Source organism: Rhamphochromis sp. 'chilingali' (assembly GCF_963969265.1).
Source record: "Rhamphochromis sp. 'chilingali' genome assembly, chromosome: 17".
In the NCBI taxonomy this organism is placed as follows: Eukaryota; Metazoa; Chordata; class Actinopteri; order Cichliformes; family Cichlidae; genus Rhamphochromis; species Rhamphochromis sp. 'chilingali'.
Window position 1 is genome coordinate 5,846,510 of NC_137944.1, and position 18,881 is coordinate 5,865,390.

The following is an 18,881-nucleotide window of genomic DNA, read 5'->3' on the forward strand; positions in this document are numbered from 1 at the left end:
AGAGAGTGCAGTGACAAGACCACAGCATATGTATTTCTAGAATTTCCATTCTCAAAGCACGAGGAAGGAGCATATTTAAATCGTAAATTTTATTTAATTCTATTTGCGACATGTGAAACTTTTTTTGTGTGTTTGACATTAAATCAACTGACATTGAATCACTATGAGAGCTATTTGGGGATTCTGCTCGCATGTGATTTTGTCCTGTTTAGTAAATCTGGCTCTTAGTTGGACTTGTCACTAAATCGGGCAGCTACAAACAAAGTACAGTCACGTCCACCTATTTCACGGCAAACGCTCTGACTTGTCATAGAAGGAAAACTACAAGGGGAGGAAATCACATTATCAATAGCTCAGTCCCATTAAATTTTCTTATAAAATATGTGCTTGCTTCAGAGCACAAGTGGATATTTTGCAAGTGAGAATTCTAGAAACATCTGAAACCTTACCACACATGATGGTTGTGGAACACCTACTTGTGAACTGCAGAGACCTTTATTTGCGAGTAACCCATAAAAAGACCCTAGAACTCACTTAATGGAATGATTATAATTTTTATAAAGCATACCATACTCCTGTGGTGATATGCTTGGAAAGTGGCATTAACATACAGACATATCACTAATTCAGTGGTGAATACCATCACCTATACTTTGCTTAGGACTTATATATGAGTTTGATACCATGAAACTTATTATATAAAACGTATGCAGATCCATTTCCAAAACCTTTCCTGGACTGATTTCCTAAAATCTTGCTGTGTTCCTTTAAGATGCTCAGCTTTGGCAAGCGAGATATTTCATTTGAAGAGGAGTGTGTAGGCCTACATGTGTGGGTGTTCATGATGCAAGCCCGTGACAGCATGAGCTAAATGATAAAAGCCAGCAGACCCTTCAGCCGTGGTGGCATTTAACTCACACACCATGGATTCGGATGGATGGAAGTGAGCTTGTGGCATGAACGGGACAGCTGAGATTCAGTTGGCGCGCACAAGACAGAGAAATGTTTTTTAAAATGTACTCAGTGTGTTTAGAATGCAAATATCCACACATAGACTCATTAGCCCCCTGGGGGAATTGGTGTTTCTTCCTGTGAGGTGCTCGGTATGCGTGGGAGGAGGTCAAAGTTCAAGGGGAAGTCAGGGTGCGCGCATGCACACGATCTTCCTCGCAGAAGACAGAACGACCCATTCCAAGACATCTCACTCACACATGTGCCGGTGAATCCACACCTCATTCTCTGTTGCATGGGTGTTAATCTCTCGCTCTATTTGCACTCATCAGGAGATAACGGCATCATTAGCACACATTAACATGTCTGTATTATCATTCCCTCAGAGGCCCGTAGTCCCTGTGCAAACTATACGTATGTGTGCGCGCGCGTGTGTGTGTGCGTGTGAGTGAGTGAGAGAGAGAGTGAGAGAGAAGACAAAGAGCTGTGAATGGGGATGAGGCGTGAATATGGCTTTTTCAACAATTTCAGTCTCTCACAGTCTGTCACTGAGATACGAATGTGTAAGCCAACACATCCATTTACACATCAGCCAAGATTTTCAACAGCAAAAAGTACTTGCTAATTACACCATTATGTGGACGGTTGACATAAGCTTTTTGTCAATGTTGGAGTGGGAGAGATTTTCTTTTTTTAACCGAATCATAGTGGGGAAGTGTTTATTGGCGCTTTTTGTTTTCAAGCGTTTAGAAGTTAACAACGTAGGAGCTATACAAACGTCACATGGATGTAAGAGCCATTTTGAACCCCTCAAACTGCTTCGTAATTTCATGTTTGTGAATTTTAAGAGTGCAAGGAAAAGAGAAGGACTAAAAAATAATTTTTACTGTTTTTTTCTTTGTTTTTGGATTTTAACAGTTTTCTGCCTATAGCTGCTTTGGATTGATCTGTCCAGCTTGTAAATATGTTAGAGGGTTAGGCAGGAAACCAAATCCTGAAAGGTCTGCTAGCAATCTGCAACAGGACAAGCAGTCACCCCCTGTGGACGCAGCATAAAACTTAACAAAGTCGGGTGAGTTCAAGAAAAAGTCACCCGCTGAAGTTGTGTTTTGCAGAGAAAATTAGCTCTCGAGTCTAAATTACCCCCTTTTTTCCACAAGGCTTTTTCCTACTTTACAGTTTTTTTCTGATGGTTTGAGCACATTTTTCGTAACTATTGGCTATTTTTGCAAAACTCTACACACAAATAAGAAAACTCTTCACCCAATCAGCAAAACATTGTAGTTTTCTTGTAAAAGTGAATAACCCTTGCTTATCTCTCCACACCTTTGTAAAAATGGTATTTTTGTATCCAACAGTTAACACAAGCCATCATATTACAGTTTTTTCTGATTGCTTAAGCACATTTATTGTAACTATTGGCTAATTTTGCAAAACTCTTCAGACAAATAAGAAAACCTGTCACCCAATAATCAAAACATTGTAGTTCTCTTGCAAAAGCAAACACAGCTAGATTAACTCTTCACACCTTCGTAAAAATGGTGTTTCCGTATCAAACAGTACACACAAGCCATCATCTACTAAGCACACAATGCACCAACTACACACTGATGGTATGAATAAAAAAACACATCTGGCTTTTGCTTTCTCTGTGCACAAGGTAGGCTATGTCAGTTTGAGCTCATACTTTTGTCATAGGTCCGTAAGCATAGAGGGATCCAAACTTCATGTACTGGTGTTTATTTACACACATCAAAACAAACACAAGTGTTCATTTCCAAGTATAGGATTATTTGCAATCGCCATAATGACTATATGGGTTTCTTGGTCTGCAGTGAACATGCTTCCTCTGCCCCAGCATCTGGTCGTCTAGCTAGCAATTCTGTAAAGTAACAATTTCAGTATTTTTACATCTATGGTATTGTTGTGTTTCTCATTGGCATATGGCAGTGCTACAAATCTTAGTGCAAAGTGACTGTACTAACCGATTCTCAAAATGTCCTTATGATGCTTGCTACAGTGTAGCGGCTCGAGTTAGGCTGGACCCGTTGGCCAGCTTCCCTCAGGGTCATTCCACGGTTGATTACATGGTCCACTATTGTAGCTCTGATGTCATCAGCAATTTTATTTCTTACTCTTCTTACCCTTCCTCTCCCCCCTCCTCGTCCTCCTCTTGCTCCTCCTTGTCCTTGTCGTCCTCTTCCTCCTACTTCTTCACCTCCACGTCCTCTTCCTCGGCCTCCTCTACTTCTCACTCTTTCCTGCTCCCTCCATTGTACTCCACACACAGAGCTTACCTGTATTATAGTGCTTAGGCTGATTGCAAAGTGAACTAATTATCTAAAAAAGTTTTCACATGTGACAGTGTGCCAGACAGTTGGAAAAATAGTGTAAATAATGGCCGTAAATGTGTATAGTTTTGCTAGGAGTGCGTTGATCATTTGGAAATTGAGTGTAAAGCAATAAGTTGTGTTTACAGTTCTGCAAAAAGAGTGCTGTGCAGTGGATTGTAGCTACAGGTTTGCAAAGTGTGTATTACAAAATGGCAAACTGAGTGCAAAGCAGTGTTTGTGCTTTTAGTTTTTCAAACTCAGTGAGTGGTTTTGCTATAAGTATTAATAGTTTTAGAAATTGTGCTATAAGAATCACAGTTAGGGTTTAAGCATTCAGAAAAAACTGTAACATGTTAGTCTGTGGGGATTGACTCCCTTTTTCAGCCAGCCTCAAGTGGCCATTTTGACACGTTTGTATTTCAGCTGGTTTCTTTTTCAGGCCCAGAAGTTGATGCTTTATTACAGTTTTTTCTGATTGCTTAAGCACATTTTTTGTAACTATTGGCTAATTTTGCAAAACTCTACACACAAATAAAAAAAACCTGTCACCCAATAATCAAAACATTTTAGTTCTCTTGCAAAAGTGAACACAGCTAGATTAACTCTTCACACCTTTATAAAAATGGTGTTTTCGTATCAAACAGTACACACAAGCCATCATCTACTAAGCACACAATGCGCCAACTGCACACTGATGGTATGAATACAAAACACATCTGGCTTTTGCTTTCTCTGTGTACAGATGTCAATTTGAGGTCACACCTTTGTCATAGTGTCATGTAAACATACAAGGAACCAAACGTCAAGTATTGGTGTTTATTCACACTCATCAAAACCAAGACAAAGTCAGAACACAAAATAGGAATTCCACAAATAAAAGGAAAAAAAAAAGACAATCAGCCTACATCATGTCGTCTTTCTGGGTCCGGCCACAAAATTTCGTCCACATCGCATGCGATATCCTCCAGTCCAAGGCACCGGGGAAAATATCTCCTTGAATGCCGTATCCAGGCCTGACATGATGCCTGGTCAATATCTCCACATGCCTCCTCCATTGCCTGTAAAAGGGCTACCTGTTGATGAGGATGACGGTCATATACTTTCCAGCGCCAGGCAGAGAAGAACTCCTCGATGGGATTCAAGAATGGAGAGTATGGAGGGAGGTTGAGTGCCATGAAGGATGGATGGTCTGTAAACCAGTTGCGGACCAAAGCAACCCTATGGAAACTAACATTGTCCCATATGATGACATATCGGGCCTGCTCTGGTCTCTGAACAGTGAGCATGTCATGCAAGGTGTCCAGGAATGCAATAATGTGTGCAGTGTTGTATGGGCCTATGGTTGCATGATGGTGAACAACACCATTTTGGCTTATAGCTGCACACATGGTTATGTTACCACCACGTTGTCCTGGGACATTGATGATGGCACGGTGTCCAATAATGTTCCTGCCACGTCTCCTGGTTTTACTGAGGTTAAAACCGGCCTCATCTACAAAAAGTAGCTCATGTCCCATCGCATCTGCTTCTAGTTCCATCACTCTCTGGACAAGACAAAACAAATGCAACACATCAGGCCCATGCACAACACTACAGTATGCACTTCCAAATTCAGAACCAATGACACTAGCTTACCTGCACATAGTCATATCGCAGTTGCTTTACACGTTCTGTGTTTCTCTCGAAAGGAACTCTGTAAATTTGCTTCATTCTTATTCTGTGGCGCGCAAGTACACGACTTAGTGTAGAAATGCTTGCACTGTGTATATTTTGAAAGATGGTGTCATCATCCATTATGCGCTGCTGTATTTCACGCAGTCTTATTGCATTATTGGCAATCACCATGTTCACTATATGGGTCTCTTGCTCTGGAGTGAACATTCTGCCTCTGCCCCCAACATCTGGACGTCTAGCAATTCTGTAAAGTAACAATTTCTGTATTTTTGCATGTATGGTACTGTTGTGTTTCCCATTAGAGTATGGCAGTGCTACAAAGTACTTACCGATTCTCATTTCGAAATGTCCTAATGATGCTTGCCACAGTGTAGCGGCTCAGTTTAGGCTGAACACGTTGGCCAGCTTCCCTCAGGGTCATCCCACGGTTGATGACATGGTCCACTATTGTAGCTCTGGTGTCATCAGTTATTCTGTTTCTTACTCTTCTTACCCTTCCTCTTTCCCCTCCCCGTCCTCTTCTTGCTCCTCCACGTCCTCTTCCTCCAACTTCTTCACCTCCACGTCCTCTTCCTCCAACTTCTTCACCTCCACGTCCTTTTCCTCCAACTTCTTCACCTCCACGTCCTCTCCCTCGGCCTCCTCTGATTCTCACTCTTCTCACTCTTACTGCTCCATTGTACTCCACATAGACAGCTTACCTGTATTATAGTGCTTAGGCTGATTGCAAAGTGGACTAATTATCTAAAACAGTTTTCACATGTGAAAGTGTGCCAGACAGTTGGCAAATTAGTGTTAATGATAGACATACATGTGTATACTTTTGCTAGGAGTGTGTTGGAAATTTGGTAATTGGGTGTTGTGCAGTGAATTGTGCCTACAGTTTTGCAAAGTGTGTGTTACAAAATTGCAAACTGAGTGCAAAGCAGTTTTTGTGCTTTTAGTTTTGCAAACTCAGTGAGTGGTTTTGCTATAAGTCTGAATAGTTTTAGAAATTGTGCTACAGGAATCACAGTTAGGGTTTAAGCATTCAGAAAAAACTGTAAAACACTTCAACATACAGCCTAAAAAAGCAGCATTTTTCATTCAGCTGCCATAAGCAGTAGCAGAGAGAGCTCTCTCACCACAACCGAGCAGTATTTCACTGCTTTTTATTTTCATTTCAATCCAGTGTTCTGACCAGACTGCAAGCAAACAGCTTATTTTTGTACTCCAAGCTGTTAAACATTTTTCGTCCATTATATTTGCACAAAAGCAGCTCCTTGTGTTTCTCTTCTCATGAAATTCTTAGTCATTCTGGTGTGTTTCCTACCCCCCACATCCACATACTTGTTGTCACTGTGAAATATCAATGGGACCTGTCTGAATGCTGTAAAAAATATTACTAATAGCTGGTTAGAATAAGGCTCGGTGGAAGCTTATTATTATATTAAAAATGAACATGAAAAAGCCCTTAAATTATTCACATTTTATTCTGTTGATTGTGGCTTAGAGGCCCACTCTAATTGGAACCTGTGTGCTTTGTTCAAGGTCACTTAGAAGCATACATTGTTTGCCCTTTCCAATTTTATCCCTCTCTGGACCGTCCTGCTGCCAAAAGCAAGGTGATTGTATTATATTCTGAATGCACTTTTTGCTGTATCTGTTTTTTCAGGCAGTCTGCATATTTTCTTTAGAAAGATCCTGCCACAGCCTGATCATTTCCAGTGTCAGGGTCCTTGGCCTATCCTGATGTTTAGGAATGAGCACAAATCAGATCCATCTGGGAACTTGAAGGATGGGAATTTGTTGCTAGCTACGGGTCTGTCATGGATCTGGATTCCCACTGGACTGAGAGCCATCTATGTCAACAGCTGATATCCTGTGCCTCAGACACTCACATGTGTGAAAAGAGAAGAGTCAATAAACATAAAGATGGAAGGGTTAATGGATCAAAGGACTTCTTCAAATAGTCTGCAAAAAAAGAACAGATGACTTTAACAGAAAATGTTTAACCAGGTTAACCAGCAGCAAAAGTCACTCAGACAGAAGCAAAACAGGTGATTATTTAGTGTAGTGGTTAACACATTTGCCTAGCACACAAAAGATTCTTGGTTTGAGATGAGAAGGAGACACAAATCATTGGGAGGGTTGCATGTGTATCCATCAGCTTTGCAAGGAACTTTATTTATGCATTTAAAGAAGGGTCTACTTACCAACTAGCCAACACTTGTGTTGGTGTACAGGTGTGCCTTCAGGGTTTCTTGGTAGAAGAGCTCTCTCCATCTCTGGTAAGAGCAACAGATTGCACAAAGAGCAAACCCAGCACACTTATCATATATTAGAAAGTGTTTCTGTTAAAGTCACCAAGAGGCAATGATAGAATTATGTGGAACAATCAGTCCGTGGGCTACTCTTGTTTCCACAAACACTCCAAATCATGGAAATGGCTTCTGTGCTGGAAAAACAACATCAAAGAAATTCCTAAAATCCTGCATTTCTATCTGAAGGCCACCAGGTGGCGATAGCTGCGGTTGCAAAAAGACTTTAGATGCTTGTCAAACAACTTTGTTACTTGACCTCTGTAAACACCTTAAGAACTTTCCTGCATCCTTTATGTTACTAATTTTGGGTCCTTCTGAATAAAAAGTATTTCGTGCAGATTTCGGACATACCGTGTTTGAAATTGCAGGATTATCTATCATACAAAACATTGGCTAAAGACTGCTCCTACACATCACATTCATTCATGTGTTTTGGGGGGATTTTTACTGGAGGGGGAATTCTGTGGACCAACAGGTGATAGCTACGTCCATCTTTTATGCTGCCTATTGTGCTTTTGGTGAAGGTTGAAGCCACAATACACTTATGTATGAATTATGCTTCAGTGGGAAATCTACGTTGTGATCTACAACGTAACTGGAAACCCCTCTTAATAAATGCACCCACCTAACTAAATTCCCCAGCTTTTAAATTACCAAGTTGTTTGTACAGTGATATCAACTGAAACTGGTACTATTTAAATTATCCATGATAGAAGCCCATTTTGCAGGTGCAGCTGATATTGTGGATCTAGATTCAATTATAAAGAATGCCATTATATTTTGGAATTAATGCTATGCTAAAAGATCAGTTTGTGTGAAAACTACATTAATGTTGAGCAGTATTTTCTGTTATTTTCTGCTGAATATTTTCATTTCATCAGCAGCATCTTTTTTCCTCAGTCAATAACGTTGGTAGATAGTGAGCCTGCAGAAAGTAGGATTTCTGTGGCGGCTAAATTTATTTATCTCCTGAATCCTCTCTCAATCCATGATCCATGACGTTCCTCAAAAACCTCTGGCCTGGCCTTTTGGTGCGCATCGTGGGCCCTCAGGAGTGTATGTGTCCAAGCTAAAGCTGCCTCTCTCTGCCTGACCTCACTGTGCCTCACTGCCTGCCTTCCTGGGCCTTAATCCTGATCAAGCTTGTCTAGACCTCTCATTACCAGCACATAATAAGAGAGCAGGGGAAGGACAGGGCAATAGGGCCAGAGGGAGCTGGATGGTTGGAGAAGAGGGAAAGATACAGAGAAAGTGACCCTGACTTTGACCTGCTCCTTCATTCTAGTGTTTACTCTCTCAGTAAACAGACTATATATTCATCCAATACACAGAATGGAAGAAGGATGGCAGGACAGATGCAAGGCTGTGGGGAGAGGGGCCCGGACACAAACAGGGGATTGCTGAGAGAAAGCAAGTCAATAAAATAGATCTTGAAAGTCACAAAATTGTTGAAAATTGTTGCTTACATTCGAATACTTAAGTTAAGCTAGCACTCTCCAAGCAGCTTCATGTGGACTGTTTAAATACAAAGGTGTTCTAACTTGTCACTCTGTACTAAGCATGTTTCCTGATTTTTAAATGTACCAAAATTGCAGTCTAGATTACCAGTTTACAATCTAGGCATTTATTTTGTTGTAATTTGACAGGGAAATTCAGATTTTCCTTTCTTTTAGCGAAAGACCGCTTTGCCAGTGACTATAATCAAACGGGAAGGCGCAGGCTGATAAAAGAGAAGAGGCAAATATCATTGATGTCACTGGATTTACCATCATGAGCTCAATCCCATTTCCACACATACTCAACGTCTGCTAAGCCATGGCTCCAGTCGAGCAGCTGAGTGTGACATGCTGCGATTACTGAACAAGAGTAAATGTGATGAGGGGCTAAACGCGTGAACTAACGACATGACGGGCGTCACTGGCCATCCACGAATGGGAATGACTGCACAAAACCATAAGACAACACAGAGCCCAGAATATTGATTTGGGAGTGTTTTAAGCATACACAGGCTAGATAGATGTTGTGAGTGTGCATATCTTTGAGGTTTTAGAAGAGTTGCATGTGCTACACAGCAGAGGTGTGGACTCGAGTCACATGACTTGGACTCGAGTCAGACTCGAGTCATTAATTTTATGACTTTAGACTTGACTTGAAAAAATGTTCTAAGACTTGTGACTTGACTTGGACTTTTACACCAATGACTTGGGACTTGAATTGGACTTGAACCGGTTTACTTGAAAAGACTTGATATTTTACCCCAAATATAAAATTTAACATGCATATTATATAGAGATTGAAAATGTGACGTCATTCACGGGTAGAACCGCAAAGGATTCTGGGAACTCGTGGCAAGCGGTACTAGCGCACGCAGGCTTTCAATTAAAATCAGTTATACAGCGATAAAAAGAAACACAAAAATGTCAAGAAGCTGTTGTATTATTAACTGCAATAGCCGGTCGCATGACAGCCACGGGAAGCCGATGGGTAAAGAGATCGTTTGTTATCGGATTACGTCGTTGAAGAGAAATTGTTCAAGCCATGTTTCCGAAGTAACAAAGACGCGACTGGATTGCAGCCATTCAAAGATCAAATATAACGTCCCAGAACACTCCAGCTCACAGGTTAGTCTGCTCCAAGCATTTACACGAAGGTCAGTGTTTTTTAGTAGTTAATACGTCATTTTCATAACATAATTGGTGATATAGGTTACAAGCAAGTCTGGTGCTGAACAGAAATTGTCGCGCTATGCTCCTTTGTTTATTGTGCATAAATAGTGAATTGTCCTGACACAATATTGCGTTTCGCCTCTGTTATTATGGTACAGTGACAAAAACATATACTTTTATTCACAGGATAAAACAGTTGTTTTGTATCACTAATTGCCCAGTACGATTACAGCATACAATATTATTGTCACTGCTACATTTCTGTGATGCTACCAGAAATTATTTCCACTACTGATTAATTACCGTTGAGCTCAGAGGTCCTATTAATAAACGGTTAACGAATGTGTATTTATGACGACAATTTGTGAGACTGGTAAACTTATGATACGTACGATGGTCTTTCGTTCTACACGGTGCATTTCAAGGTCCTGCACCCATCTGTCGGTAAACTGTACCTGGGCTTGTTGCAGTGACCTGAAGTTACTAAACTTCATGAGTGTATGCACTCACTCCAAGAACCGTATAATTATAAATATGCATATAAATATGCTAAGATGAGATAGCTGACTTCATCTAACTAGCAAATGTTTTCCAGGCTACGTTGGTGATGCAGTTTTTTTTAATATGTATGATATTTTTGTCATGCGATTTTAAAGCCGGTCCTACAACCGCATCCAAGAATAACATGCAGCTTATCTCAGAACTGTCGGTGAAAATTATTCTTGGAGCTAGGTTTAATTGAGCTGCATTTTAAAGAGGTGCAATTTCACAATTTGTGTATATTTTCTAAGTTCACTATTTTGTCATGTGTTGAGAAAAACACAGATTTAAAAATTACATGGTCTAATATTTACATTTAGCATATAACTGCAACATGCTTTTTTCGTTTTTTTTTGTTTTTTTTTAAAGAATCGAAAGGACTTGAAATTCAAAGTTTCAGACTTGTGACTTGACTCGGACTTTTACACCAGTGACTTGAGACTCGACTCTGACTTGCCTGACATTACTTGAGACTTGACTTGAGACTTGAGGATAAAGACTTGAGACTTACTTGAGACTTGCAAAACAATGACTTGGTCCCACCTCTGCTACACAGTGCCATGTGCAGTAGCGTGATCACATACAAAATTCCCTGCTTTGCACGATGTCTCCCTGCAGCTGAACGCATCCTCTGACTCCCACACACGTGCACAAAATCCACTCTATATATGATCAAACAGAATGCCTAATGTGTACACCTGCACGCAGCCCCATATTCACAGTCTAGGTCCTATAAATGCACAACCAGCTGTGTTACTATGCAAAGTGACTGGAAGCCTATTTCATCAAATTACTGAAACACTGATGTAGGCATGTATTTAGTCTCATCCCAGTATTCCTCTCTCTTTCCACCCCCTCACCCTCGCCTTTCTGCTTCTTCTTCTTCTTTCCCAACCCCCCACTCCCACCCCACCACACACACTTTCTTCTCACACTCATAATTTAGATTCCTCTCTTTTAAACACACGTATATTCCTCATCTTGTCCTACTCTCTCAGCTTCCTAATTGCATCCGCATTCATTTTTCAATTCTGCGCCCGAGACTTTTGCCATTGCTGGCAGCACTTGAATGCTTTCCTGCAAATTCTTAGCCTTATTTACATACGAGGGGGGCTTAACAGTGATGCTCTAATTGGCTGTCTGGACTGTATTCAGTATGCTAACTGCTTGTCTGCGAAAGTGTCCATACAAGGGTCGACCAGTGCCATGGGAGGAGTTTATAGAGTGGGCAGTCAATAACAGCCAACCAAGAATGCTTCTATTGCAATACCTTAAGCAGTGAGAATCTAAAATAAATTGATTGAACCTGAAAGAGATGCAAATATGTGTAATATTGTAAAACATTTAGCACGTGAAATAAGGCTTGAATGTCAGATACACAAAGGCTAAAATGAGGCTAATGTTACTTAGTCCAACAAAAAGCTATTGAAGTGGACTTGTTACGCTCGTTTCCAGCTACACAAGAAATTAACCATGTTACACCCTGCACAACAAAATATTTGATGTTAAAGCTCCTCAATCTGTTTATTACTAAAATACTTTAAAGGTGCTCATTACTTTAGAAATACTTACATATAATTTGATCATTTTTTTTCTTTATAGACTGAGACTCACTGCCTTGTTTTACTGTGTTTACTTGTGAAATATTTCAGATGGAAATTACACCCTAAATTCAAAGAATGATAAGATGTGTTTTCTCAACATTAATCTTAAATCGCGGGTTATATTATGAAGGTAATAAACTGAATGTGAGCAAATGTCCGATTTTAATAAGGTTGCTAAGTCTTATGTCAAAATGAGCTGTAGCAAAAGGCAGATTACTGAAAACAACTGGCTTTTCATGTCCATCCCTTGCGTTAATTTAAATGATCCTTCCCTATCAGCACCATCACGGTGTTGACTGTGTTTTATCTGTAATTTTGGGAATGTTTGCCTGTGAATCCTGCAGCTATTGCACTGTGTGTCCTGTGATAATTTAAGATTAAACGCTGAGAGGCATTTGGGCTGCTGTTGTGTTTACCTTGTAGTAAAAAAAAGCAGCTCATTAACATTCTCGTCATTGTTGTGTGCCACTTCTCAGGCGCTGCGTTGCATCTCAATAGGCTTTTCATTGAGACAGTCCAGGAGTCAATTAGCTTATCTGGCAAATGGCAATATCTACCTTGATGTTGTTGTTGTCATACAAAAGCAAAGAGCCTGTCCACACTGACTCCGAACAGTTCCTTTACACAAAGTCACGTAGCAGCACGTCAGCCACTGATAACACCAGGACCATCTTGAAAGAGACGGTTCCCTCGTCTTCCATCCATGTACACATTCCCCTGGGCTTTAAATGAGAGCAGGGTTTCCCCAACAGATAAACAGGATTTATTGATTCAGTGTAATTTGACTCACTCTGCGCCATAATGACATTATAGGGGAGGACCAGTGACTGTGTTTGTGTGGATGTAAGCATGCATATATGCATGTGCGTGTGCACAGACGCTTAGCACAGTGACGTATTATTCAGCCAGAGGAATTTAGCTGATTGGAAAGTGATATAGAAGAGAGCAAGCCAGATGATAGAAGAGGATAGGAGAAGACTAGAAAAGCACCAGCAAAAGATGGTCTGTGTATGTGTGTTGTATATGAGGAGGTAGCAGTGTGAAAGGCGAAGTAAATTGTGCTGCTCTCACGTGTCTTTTTCCACGGGCACCGTGCCATAAATACTGCCAATCTGTGTAAAACCCCCAGGCGATCAATGAGCCATCGGAATAATGTTTTACTTGCTAATCAAAAGGAGGAGCAGTAAGAGAAAGACACAGTTCAATGGCGAGTTAGTAGATAAAGTCTTGAGCTGAATTCCAATCATTCCCAAATCAGTCTAGAGTTTGACTACAGATTCAGAAATGCTAATCAGCCATCTGTCGATGGCCGACAGCAGATCAAGGCCATTCCCCACTTCTGGTGGATGGACTTCAAAAATAGACACTCATCTGAAAGGCATTTGTTTGGTTTCACTTTGGCGCTTTACGCTTTACAGAACATAAAGATATTGTGGTGAAAATCTAGCAGGGTCAGACGTACAAATATGCATGTTAGAAAATGTTTTGTTTAACAAATAATGTTAAAATTGGATCTGCCAGTGACTTCAATCACAGTTTACACGTTTCTGTTGCTTCCTGTAGCAGCATTTAGCTAATAACACTTGCTTAATAGTAGTGGTAAAATACATGCTTAGTATTGTGAAACCAGTTAAAACACTGGTACTGGGCTCAATTCAGCTTAGGTTAAAAATATATAAATAAAACTCTAATAAATATGCTGAACATCTGTAATGTAGAGTTAAAACGCAGATACTTTACAGCTGTTTTGAAATGCTTACAGAGCTGAACGCTACCAAAAAAGGTCAAAGTAGCATGCTAATATTTAACATTTGTAGTGTTTCCCAATTCCATTAAAGTACAAGCAAGTCTTTTGTGGTGAACTTCACATGTCAAACAACCAGTCTACGCTTCTCTGCTCCCTGATGTGATCATTATAAACCTTTGACGTGAATAGTTCAGTGTCAGTAAGTTTAGTAGCATGAGGCATTTTTATTTAATTTTATTTATTATTATTAACTAGCACCATTTTCATTTTCAAAGTATTTCTCAACCTTGACTAGATGCAGAGAAAAGACCACCAGATGACAGTTAGCCAGTGTCTAAAGAGGTTAAAGCTGCATATGAAGAAAAACTTAATCAGTTTGTTTTGGCTTATTGCCTTAATCGCAGTCAGGATTATTTAACGTCAAAATGTATGCTAGGTTAATTGTCTATTTAAAGATAAGGATTTTAACTTATAAGATTTTGGAAATAATATGGACTGAAGTTGGTCATTAGTATGATTCGGACAAGCATCATCATGGGTGCTGCTTCCTAAATACTCTGTATGAGTATATCTGTCATTGGTGTTTCAGTCATTGTGATGATGTTCCATGATTATTGTTGTTTATGTTTTTTGGGTTTCTTTGGTTCTCTAGTGAAGGTTTAGTTCTGTTTTCTTATTCTCCTCATTTAGTCTCCGTGTGTTGTGTGCTTAGTTTTAAGCCTGTCATGTTCCACGTCTCTGTGTCTAGTCTGTTTTTGTCTCTTGCTTCCTGTTTTATTTTGATATCTTTTTTTCCAACATCACTGTATCTAGTTTTGCTTCCCCTCGTGTCATTATTTCTGATTAGTCCCAGCTGTGTTTCCTCCTGTTCCCCATCCTCTCATTATCCCGCTTGTGCGTTTTAGTCCTCAGTCTTCCCCTGCTTGTTGTCTCGTTGCTCCATCCTGTGTGTTTCTTCCCTCCATGTTCCACGTCAACTCCTAGTTTTGAGTTACTGGTTTATTTTCCCGTCTTTTAGTCTGAATTTCTAGTTTCTAATTTCTAGTTTTGCTTTGTATTTGAATGTGACGTTTTCTAGCATTTAAGCTGCCATTTTGACTTTATACCTCTGTTTATGAGTCCTGCATTTGGGTACTACATCCTGCCTGCCACACAGAAAACCATGACAATATGGTAGTCAGGACAGTGTGAGGCATAATAGTCCCCAATGTGTGCTACATGTAAGAAAAAACAACTCTGAAAAAATGACCCCACCTGATTCTTCTGAAACTGACTGAGGTCAATGTGCCAAAAATGCTTTTGACTCTTTATTGCTGTTAAAATTAAATATAGAAATAGAACCACTGCAGCAAATTTATGGCAAACCTTCCATCTATCTGTATGATATCTCATTAATGCTGCACCCAAACTAAGGAAAACAGCCTTTAGATCTTGGTACGCCCAAACTTATTGCAACTGTGTGCAGTGAACTTCCAGTCTTGTTGCCTTTTAAATGGCTACTTTGTAGACATGACTAGCAATGTGTCCATTCACAGTCATCTTCATACTGACTTTGGCTGATCAAGCCAGTGACAAAACAACAATAAGTCTGCTATCAGTCAGCTTTCAGTTTGTGAATGAATGGGGTCAATTACATGCAATCTGTTTGTAATATTTCAGCAAAGAGCTGTCAGAAATGAGCAAAAGTCTGCATAAACAGTAATTCACATTCAACTTCTTACCTTAAGGGTTCAGTCAGAATGTCATGTTTCTGATTCCTCCATAAAAAGTTATTTAGGTCCTGCAGGATAATGCAATATAACTATTATACAACCAAATGGCAACCAGCTGAGTCACGTCTACTATTACAAGCGATATGATGCATTTAACGTTAATCTAATTTGTGTAGACTGACTCAGACAAATTGCAGGACATTGCCAATTTGTCTTTTTTGATGGAAATTATTTGCAAATTGTTATTATTTACAATAAATTATTTATTGCACTTTGCCAATCAGTCTGAGAGTGATTGCAGTCAACTTGATTTAGGTCCCAACTCTTTGGAGACAGACTATGTCCAACAACCCAATCTGTGCATCTGCTTTGTACGGAAGCGTAGAGCTGCCACCCAGGCAAAAGAAAAATACAAGTGTATCACGTTATAACGTGAAAGGTTTATTGTTCTAACAAGATACTTTTCCTGTTTGTACAATATACTATCATGTTTGTACAATATACTTTTCACGTTTGAACAACATAATATCACGTTATTACAATATACATAATTATCACGTTCGTACAATATAGGATCACGTTCGTACAATATAAATATTATATTGTACGAACGTGATAATTATGTATATTGTAATAACGTGATATTATGTTGTTCAAACGTGAAAAGTATATTGTACAAACATGATAGTATATTGTACAAACAGGAAAAGTATCTTGTTAGAACAATAAACCTTTCACGTTATAACGTGATACACTTGTATTTTTCTTTTGCCTGGGTGGCAGCTCTACGCTTCCGTAGCTTTGCAATCGAAAGTGGTTGCGTAAACTACGTGCAATCAGAAATAAATGCAATTACTGGATAACCTCAGATTTTTTTCTAGTTGCACAGAGGTTACCATACTATTTTTACACTAGTGTGGCTGAGTCATAAAACCACAATGGTTAAAATATTTTACTTTCGTTTATTCCTGTCAGGACCATGAATGTCTTTCCAAAAATTGGCAGTTTTTGAGACATTGTAGCCTGTACTCAAGTGGCAGAGCATGTCACATTTTCCCAGAGACCACATTGTCAGTAAAAAGTCAGCAACATCCTGACACACACAAAGCAACAGATCAGAGATGTGTATCCCAGCCTCAATGAGTGCTTCTAACCCCCCAGTGGTGGATGAAGAAACGTTTCACTGTCATTTTGACTTCCCCTGGCTTTGCTTGCCTCCACTTGACAGGCTGAGACCGAGGTAATTGGTGCCACATATGATTCTGTCAGCTTGGACAGCAGGTAACAAGAGACGGTGAAAGACAAAAAGAAATACAGACAGAAATTTACTTCAGGGCCCCCGGTGTAACTGGGCTTCAGTGAAAATTTGTCTTCCACTGCGACCTTAAATTTAATTCCTCTGTGGTTTGTTAATGCAAAAGTGGCTTAAGTGGCTTAGTGTGGAAAATTATATATGTGTGGGTGTGTGTGTATAAATTGTCATATTTATGCAAATTAGCCAATTTTCCCTGACGTCTTTGCTTTCTACAACCTTGTCTAAATTTCTCAAAAGTCAAAAAGTCAAAATATTTAACCACCAACCCTGAATAAATTGATTTGATTTGTTTTAGAAAATGCACACATACTTTGCAGCACCAGCTCTCTCCCCCATCAGCTACAGCCATGCATTTTTAAGCAGGGTGTCAGAAAACACTGCATCATATTCACACATATTACACACGTGTGCACAAGCTGAACACACAGAAGCATCCTCATCCTCAAGTCTAAATATGTGGCACTGATAATTCTGTCTACTACACGAGCAGCCATCGCACAGAATTAGGTCAATTCTCACAACACCCCTCCTTCTCTCTCGCTCTGTCTTTGCTGATTACCAACTCATTTGCCTCATCTTTCTTCCTGGTTATCAGCTCTCTTTACCGTAATTTATATTATCAGCAGGTTCTAGAGCAATAACTCCCAATCCAAAAGTTGCCATACTGTGCCTATTGTAAATATCACATTTTTTCCCAAGGGTTTCAAAGGTGCACAACCTGCGTTGAGACTTGAAAGGGTCTCCAGCAAAAAATGATCCACCAGGAATCATTTCTGGATTTGCTTAACGTGTGATGTGTATTTCTTTGATATGGAATTTTCAAAAGCTCGGTCTGTGATTGCTTATGGCAAAGCTGCAGATGTTCTGATCTTTGCAGATGAATTATTCGGCACAGTGCACCTAGTTTAACAGTCTGGCTCATATACAGCCTTTAATTTAACAGGAGTGCGAGAGGCAGACTGAGCTGTGCAGCCATCTTGCCATCCCCGAATTGCACACTCTTTTCAGTCTCATCCTTGGGCATGCAGCCTCCCTCCCCCCACCACTCCATGTGCCAGCCTAGAGGGTGTGCTGGGAGGGCATAACCAGTGTGTGTGTGTGTGTGTGTGTGTGTGTGTGTGTAACCAGCGTGCATGTGTGTGAGTGTGTGTTGATGTGAAGGGCAGCCTTGCTGCTGTAGCTTTTCAAGCTTTGCTGCCAGTATGTCAGTGCTGCTGCCCTTTTCTTACACGTCTACATTTTCCCTCCAATACTGCCTTCTTCCATCACCCATGCTTGACCTCATTGCCTCACTGTCATGCAGAGCACATGCTACACAAATTCATCTCATACTGAGGCTGATGCAGATTCTCCACATTCTTTGGAAACGATGTGACCTGTCTGTGGAGCCCTGCTGGGATGTGTTGTGTGTTTTAATGTCTTGGATTTACATAGTATGCCTTTATTCCCCCCTAACCAGCTGACTGTCTTATCTTGTGTAAGCAGCACTGTAGGCTAAAACCCCCATATGGCTGCCAGAGAACCTGTCTCACCTTCCTTGTCTGTTTATTCACACCAATGGAATGATAAGATTTTATGCTGCTTACAGTCACAAATACAAACAAAGACCCTGCATTCACCGCATTAAATGCTCCGTCTGGCCTACTTTTCATGGGAGATGGCATCCCACTGGTGTGTGTTTTCAGCGTGTAAGGTCTCTAATGGGAATATTAAGGGGCCAGTGTCAAGCCACCCTATAAGAGTGCACATCAAGCCAACCTCCTCGCATCGACCTATCATAAGCTCTCAGTCAAATCACATCCTAATTCTCCACACTGTGTATGTTTGTGTGACTCCTCTCCCTGGTGATATGTGTCATCGTGACTCTTGGAGTGTGTTTGTGCATAAAACACATCTATCAGACTATCCTTGGAAAGTGTTGTGCATTTAATCAGATCCATATCTCTTTAATTGAAATACTGTTTCTCCAGTTCTCTACCATACTTATTTACTTGCTACTTTGCATGTCTCAGTGTGTTCATGCTATCAAGTAAGGC

General features: G+C 40.2%; 1 protein-coding gene across 1 annotated transcript; it reads right to left on the bottom strand.

Moving 5' to 3' along the window:
• Positions 1-4,125: 4,125 nt before the first annotated feature.
• LOC308384684 (uncharacterized protein) lies at positions 4,126-5,682 on the bottom strand. The gene is made up of 3 exons (XM_080863253.1): positions 5,288-5,682; positions 4,920-5,202; positions 4,126-4,828 (listed from the first exon to the last, which is right to left on the bottom strand). The coding sequence occupies exons 1-3, from the start codon at positions 5,377-5,379 to the stop codon at positions 4,181-4,183; spliced, it is 1,023 nt and encodes a 340-aa protein (XP_080719379.1). The 5' UTR covers positions 5,380-5,682; the 3' UTR covers positions 4,126-4,180.
• Positions 5,683-18,881: the final 13,199 nt, after the last annotated feature.

Coding starts and splice junctions, on each gene's coding strand:
- LOC308384684 (XM_080863253.1), bottom strand. CDS start 5,379: ATGACCCTGAGGGAAGCTGGCCAACGTGTTCAGCCTAAACTGAGCCGC. Junction 5,203..5,287: donor ACATTTCGAAATGAGAATCG/GTAAGTACTTTG, acceptor GTTACTTTACAG/AATTGCTAGACGTCCAGATG. Junction 4,829..4,919: donor TGCGATATGACTATGTGCAG/GTAAGCTAGTGT, acceptor TGTCTTGTCCAG/AGAGTGATGGAACTAGAAGC.